We start from the raw sequence: 7,328 nt of genomic DNA, 5'->3' as shown, positions 1-7,328 counted from the left end.
CTGCTGCCGTATGCAACAACACACTCCACCCCGTTGACAACCTGGGACAGAACCGCGCCAATGCTGGTGTTGGTTGCGTCAGTATCAAGGACACACGGCATGGCAAAGTCGAGAGTAGCGGAGGGGAATTGCGAAGCGCAAAAAATGCGGCTTCCTCCTCCCCCCAATGAAACCTCTGACCCATAACCGTCAAGGCGTGGAGAGGTTTTGCGAAGGTAGCGAACCCAGTGACAAACCGGCGATAATAAGACGCAAAACCAATAAAACTCTGCACCTGCATCATCAACGTGGGGGTCGGCCACGTCCGAACACACGTGGTTTTGTCGGGATCTATCGCAATGCCCGATTTACTGACAATATGACCGAGATACTGCACGGATTTCTCAAGGGGGTAACACTTCTGCGGCTTGAATTTGAGATGGGCCGCTCGCATTTTAAGAAAGACAGCGCGTAACCAATCAAGATGTTCTTTGAACGTACGGCTGAAGACGATGACATCGTCGAGGTATTGTAAGCATGAGTCCCATTGAAGTCCAGCCAGCACCAGCTCCATCAGTCATTGGAACGTAGCCGGTGCTGCGTGGAGTCCCATGGGAAGCTGATTTAATTCAAACAGGCCTTGAGGTGTTCGAAAAGCCATTTGGGTTTAGAGGCCTCATTTAGTGGCAAATGCCAAAATCCGGACAGGAGATCAAGGGTGGAGAAGTTCTGTGCTCCCGCCAGAGCGTCCAGGGAATCGTCCATCCGAGGGAGAGGATACGCGTCAGCCACCGATATCTTATGAAGCTTCCTAAAGTCGACACACAACTGCAAGCTACCATCGTGCTTCTTAATGTGGTGGGTAATTGTCAGGCGTAATACGCCGCCACCACTACTGGAAAATATGTAGCTGCAGTCAGGGCCCAACAGGGGGCAATAGCGGGTCCGGCCTGTACCAAGTAGGACTCGTAGGTAAGGCAATTTGGAGGGCGGTTTGGAACCGGAGGTGGACACCCCAGGCCCCCAGTGGGGGCTGGGGGATTGCGCCGACATCTCCGGGGCCGGTGGGTCGTCGTCCTCTTCATCTGGAGACCTGGTACGTATTGTTCGCCTAGTCTCCATAATCTATAGTTAATTAACTAACGTTTGGCCACTTCCAACACCAGTTGTAGTGGGCTCAAATGGAGACTCAGGCTTCTATAGGAGACAACACGTTTATTTAACATTAACACGCTAAAACTAGATTCAAAGTTTTCGTGACTGCAGGAATTACTCTTTCGTTCTTTCGGTAAAGTCACGTTGACAGAAAATAAATTAAATAATAGAATACGCCGTTTTTCCAGTGTCGCTCCTATAATTTTGTTGACGGACAAATGGACAAAGGGCACAATAGCTTAGTGTTTGTGTATGTTATGTTTTTAAGAGAAGACAAGTTTGTAAATATATTTTTCCCCCGGGAAACGCTGGGTACTTCCCGCTGGTACTGATATGAAAATATATATTTTAAACTGTGCCAAAATCAATCAAAACGAACAACAGTAGATCAGAATTAAATCTCCAATGCTTGATATTTTATCATCCGCATAGGCGAGTGATGGTCAGGATGTTGTGTATGTGTAGTCACATAGAATTGGTCACTACGTAGCATAGCGCTGGCTGCTGGCAGGGAAGGGGATCTGCAGAGTGAAGCAGCCCTGATTGACAGCAGACCACGTAATAGACCTGAGAAGGATCTCGGGTAGGACACGTCGAGAGCCTGCTAGTAGATTCTAGAAGGGGAGCGTGGCCGGAGTGGAGCGAGGCCACGCTAACAGGATTAAAGGGGACCCCGAGCAGGGGATGAGGGCCATCGTTTGGAGTGGGATCGCCGTCGTCGTCGTCGTTGCTGTTGAAGATCGTCGCCTTCGCCGCTGTCGTCATCCACTTGATAATTGTGCTGCTAGCAGTAGTTGCCTGTCTTAGTTTAGCGCCATCAGTGTCAGATGGCGAGCGTTGTGTTGTAGGCTAGCCACGAGTGCAGAGTTGCGTTTAAGCGAGGGACAGAGCGTTGTATTACAGCAGAGAGTGTGTAACAGTATGCTCGGTGTGTAATTAAAGAATTGCCTCGAAGAAGTTACGTCTCCAAGTTAGTCACTATATATTTTTTCATGGACATGGCTAGAGTTGTCACCTGTCCAGGAATTACCATTTGTGTTTAGGTGGTGGGTATTCATTCTTACGAGATATAGCACCCGCATTGTGTCGTTTACTGTGTAGTTCTGATAATTCTAGACTGAGTGCTGACTGAGAAATCTGTCCAGGCTTTGTCTACAGTCAAAAATGTGGCAATCTCATAGCAGCACCCTCCTGCGTCTCCAGTGTGAATATGCTGTAGAGTAAGTTTTCAACGCAGCGTATGTTTGCATGCTGAACTTCTTTCGCACCGTACGCAGGCAACCATGCTTATTAGAGGTGCGGGGGAATAACAAAATGAACAAAAAGAACAGGGACACAACTTGAAAACATAGAAGTGCATTTATACGTGGGGCGGTTGTTGAAGGGGGAGAGGGATGAAAATTATTAAGAGAGGCGTATCAGGGCAGAGCACAGTGCTGATTGGAATCTGAACTTAAATCATGAAACGTAACAAAGCCATTTTCCTAAAGCAGAACGTTTTTTAATCAGTGGATATGACCTGCAACAACAGATGCATCACAAACATGGCCATTGACGAAGACAATGGAACCAATGTTGAGAAGTGCACAAGGAAGCATAGAGATGCACATGCTAGGAATTAAACTGAGAATGGAAGACGGACACGTCAATTGGGCATCATATGCAAATTAAAGGCATAATTTTAGTTTAGAAAGGTGGGGTGAGGCAGGACACACAACTTGAAGAGATGACGGCCGGTGGTCGTGACTAACGTGGGAATGGGAGCTAAAGGAGGGAACACAACCAATAGAGCGTCCACTGCGAAGATGGATCGAATAAATCAACCGGTGGGCAGTAGCCAGACAGATTTTTGCATTGCAAATCCGCAAGAGATGGTGATGGCTTCGGACAGAAGTGGAGAAATCACGGCTGGAGATGGTGACGGCTGCATAAGCAGCTTTGGAAAACATTTACACGATATCACCTTCAAAAACAACCATTCACTAAAACACATTTTCATTAAATGTGTATTCAGAAAGATAAACTAAAACAGTACAGGAATTATATCGTCTTTATTTTGCTAATTTTACAATAAAGGGTATTTTTTTCATTGCACTAGTTTAAGATAAAAACATTTTTTGCCGAAATAATGACATTAATAGGCACATTAATTGAAAGTGCAATTTTAAATTAACCGTGTAATTATTCGATAGTTTTGGTTAGAGTCTGTGCCTGTGTTAGAGTGCCGGAAAAAGTCCTGGCAAGGATTATTCAACATCACCTTGCCAGGCATGCTGAGAAGAGGATTGGGGAGCCCCATTGTGGTTTCAGGCCAGGGCAGCCACAGATGCCACATCTTCCTTCCGTTTGCTACAGCAGAGGAGTGTTGAATTCCGACAGGACTTACATCTCTGCTTTATTGACCTGGTCAATGCCTATGATACCATCAATAGGTCTGGACTCTGGGTTGTTCTTCATGCTTTCGGAGTCTCTGACTCTCTGCTCACAATAATTAAGGACTTCCATGATATTGAGCAGGGCCGAGTAAAGCTACTTGGCCGGAAGACGAAGCTATTCCCCGTTAACCTTGGGGTTCGACAGTAATGTCCTCTGGCTCCGTACACTGTTTAAAATATTTTTGGTCCACGTCGTTCGAGAAACCTTCCATGTCCGTACCGGAGCAATCTATATCTGATATAGATACAATGGGAGGCGGATTGATGCCCGGGTGCGCTTGAGAGCTTGCTCCCGATTTGTCATCCATGTTACGTATGCGAATGATCTAGACCTGGAGCGTGCCACTAGACAGGGGTGGGGAACGTCCGGCCGGCCGGCCATGAGGCCTGCGAAATCATTTGGTCTGGCCCTGCCAAGGCAACCGCAGGCGGGACTCGAAATTCAATCAATCTTGGAGCAAACCTGGAAAAGCAGTTGCGAGTAGCAACATCATCAATACCAGCTAACATCATCAATACCAGCTAACATCATCAATGCCAGCTAAAATCTCCACACGCCTCACCAAAGAGAAGCAGTTCCAGCCATCGCATTAGGGGTGAGTTAATTAAATGTTTGACCAAATATAATAGGCTAATTTTTAAGTTGATGATTTTGTATGGCCCCCGAATGATGTTATAAATATCCAAATGGCCCTTGGCACAAAAAAGGTTCCCCACCCCTGCACTAAGAGGTGGGGCATTAACCATCAGCCCCACCAAAACTAAGCACCTGCCTCGCTATGTTGTGCCATTAAACAAGGGGTGGGCAATTTTTTTTACTCGCGGGCCACAATGGGTTCTAAAATTTGACAGAGGGGCCGGGCAAGGAACAGATGGATGGAGTGTTTGTGTGAACTAATATAAATGGCATGTAAAAATCATTACATGAAAGGATTTGGCCTTTAACAGGTAGCAAAGCATTTATTTGCAAGGCAATTTAACAAATTGCACGAACATGAACAATACAAAAACATGTCGTAACGTGACTGATCAAACATCATGAAAACATCTGAGGCCTGCGCCCAAACCAATTACCACACTCCCGGTCAAAGTGCTCCATCTAATGGGGAAATGAGGGCATTACAGGTGAAAGGTAAAATTTAATTTAATAATATTTGGACACGTTCGGGGGGCCGGATTAAAAAGCCCAGCCCATGTCTGCATTAAATCCTCCACCCCTTAACTCCCCATTGGTAATGGGGCAGTTGTAAATTGGATGGTTTTCCACATCTGGATAGTGTGCTTATGACCAACTCCGGTTTGACAGAAGAGGTCTCACTCCGAATCAGTCGAGCGGCATTATGTTTTCATCGGTTGCATGACGCTGTGTGGAAGCTACCTGATATCTGTCGCTCCACAGCAGTCTTCGGATCTTCTCGGCCACGGTCATGCCCTTCCTTCTCGATGCTTGCCAAACGTGGACCCCCCTAATGGAACATCTTCGCCGGTAATAAACATTCAGGATGGCCTTCCTACGATCCATCCTGGGTTTAACCAGGCTGGATTGTGTGAGCTCACAATCCTTTACAGATCTGGACAAAGTCCCATCGGTAAGCGCCTCCAGCAGGTAATGCTACATTGGCTGGGTCATGTACCACGCCTCCCTAACCACTGCATTAAAGGGGTCTAAACAGGCGCGGCACGGGCTAGAGAAGAGATTAAATGATGTGGTACAAGAGGATGTGGAACTGAATTGACTTGCGAATGACTGGTACCAGCAGTGTAAAGAGCGGCCTATGTGGAGGAGACTCATGATGGACGATACTGGGCAGTTGGAGGTAGTCGCCCTCCAGCAACAACAGAGGGCAGCAGAGAGACGCTCACAACAACGAGCAGAGCCTCAGGCGGATAAAACACATCAAGTTGGCACAGTAGGGGAGGCACAGCTTACACATCTGCCACTCATCTCAGTCAAACCATGGCAGCTGGATCTGACCCGTGATCACGTGGCCATAAAGTGCACTTAGCCTGGCACAAGTGCCGTGGCAACGTCACCGCCACTTAGTGGCGTTTGTTGTCCGTGTGTGTGTGTGCAATTGTGGTGACTCATTTCGCCCCTTACGACAAGCCAGCATCAGGATGCAAGGTATTTGAACATAAAATGTTTTTATAAATTTGTATGTATTTTATGTTTCACACAACGATCCCGACAGTCCTCGACTTATGAACTCAATTAGTTCCTGGGACCCGTTCGTGAGTCAAACGGTTTGTAAGTGGGAACACAATAATGTACACACGTGCGCGCACGCACACACGAGCACAAACACTGGAAGCGCGAGGATGACACAACTCGTGGAGGATCGCTCCGCTGAAAAAAGAATAGATCCTCGGTTCAGTTTGCAAGTGCGAGTTCGCGTTGTAATTCTCAATGTTAAAACATGTTTCATGGTAGCTGGTTCCTAAGTGCGGAAATTCGTAAGTCGAGTGTTCGTAAGTCGATGCCTGCATGTATGTGTAATGTTTATTTGTTACTGTAAACGGAAAAATCCGTGTAGCCAGTAACCCAGCTAGTTTCGGTGGAAACAGCTGGAACCCACTAACAGAGTTAATGTTGTGGTGGAGAGAAACCCAGCCAGTAAGGAAACTCGAGGCATAGATTATTGTAATAGTAGTATGACTTACATTGCTATAGCAGCGTTGATGAAAAATACTTGAATAACACATTTAGCATTATCTTATTGCAATATATTAAAGTGTAATGGCAAATTAAAACGACGCGAAACAATTTAGCAATCCTGTACAGCGATACACGTAATCAAATTAAGTTAATTGCAAACGCTGAAACACGTACATATTATTGAACATATCGTGGATAGAAGAAACTGATTAAACAAAATATCCATACAATTAAAACATCAATGAAACAGGTTGCTGGAATGGATGCTCCAGGCGCCACTCTACGCGTGAGTGGTGCCAGTGGACTGAGAGGCCGTGCCAGGAGTCGCTGTCGCTGGCTGCTCAATGACCACCACCCTCTCGGCCGCTGCAGGGAGGGCGCGGCGCTGAGCCTTGAACTTCAGCTTCCCGTCTTCAGTCAAGCAGCAGCTCACGCTCTGCGGGTCCACGTCCCTGGGCAGCTGCGTCTCCCTGTGGAACTCCTGGCAACTGTGGCTGTAGCTGCCGCTGCTGACTTCTCCGCTCTTCACCTCGCGCCGTCCGGCCACCACCAGCTTGTCTCCAGACACCTTCACGGCCAGGTCCTGTGGGGAAAAGTCCTGCACGTCCAGGGACGCGACAAACCCGCCTCCCTGCTCCTGTGGATCTTCAATCTGGAACCCACTGCTCACGGCCGGCTGCTGCAGCAGTGCGTCTCCGAGGCTGCCCGGAGCCCGCGTGTGGCTGCTGAGCTGATCGACTCCACGGAAGATTCTCTCCATCCTCTCAATCTCGCTCCTCATGTCTCGCTGCAGCTGCTGGAAGAGACTTTCACCGCGGGGGTTCCAGACCGGCCAGCCTGGCCAGACGTTCCTCTCCTTCACGTGCATCGCAGGAAAGTAAACACTCAGGGCCATGCTTGTTGATGTGCTAGTTTAGAGAAGACGTCACACAGCTGAACCCCAGGTTTGAGTCACTGCTATTTGCTGTGGATGAGGGAAGCCCTGGGAGCAGCTGCGTCATTCTGGACGCTTCTGGCTCCCCTGGAATCTGCTCGTAGCTACTGCCAGGGCGATAAAAGCAGCTCCTGTAGCTGCACTGGCAGAACATCGGCAGAGGAAGGAG

At 47.9% G+C, this 7,328-nt stretch overlaps 1 protein-coding gene across 1 annotated transcript in view; it reads left to right on the top strand.

The window, feature by feature from the left end:
• Positions 1–358: 358 nt before the first annotated feature.
• The window catches only part of LOC142906386 (uncharacterized), an 80,164-nt gene continuing 73,194 nt past the window's right edge, over positions 359–7,328 (top strand). The window contains exon 1 of the mRNA XM_076054043.1: positions 359–391. Coding sequence (XP_075910158.1) covers positions 359–391 — 33 coding nt within the window. The remainder of the gene's footprint in view (positions 392–7,328) is intronic.

This window comes from Petromyzon marinus, chromosome 64 (genome assembly GCF_048934315.1).
Source record: "Petromyzon marinus isolate PM22_M1 ecotype Great Lakes invasive population chromosome 64, UKy_Petmar_22M1.pri1.0, whole genome shotgun sequence".
NCBI lineage: Eukaryota > Metazoa > Chordata > Hyperoartia > Petromyzontiformes > Petromyzontidae > Petromyzon > Petromyzon marinus.
This window is presented reverse-complemented; position numbering and strand designations above follow the sequence as displayed.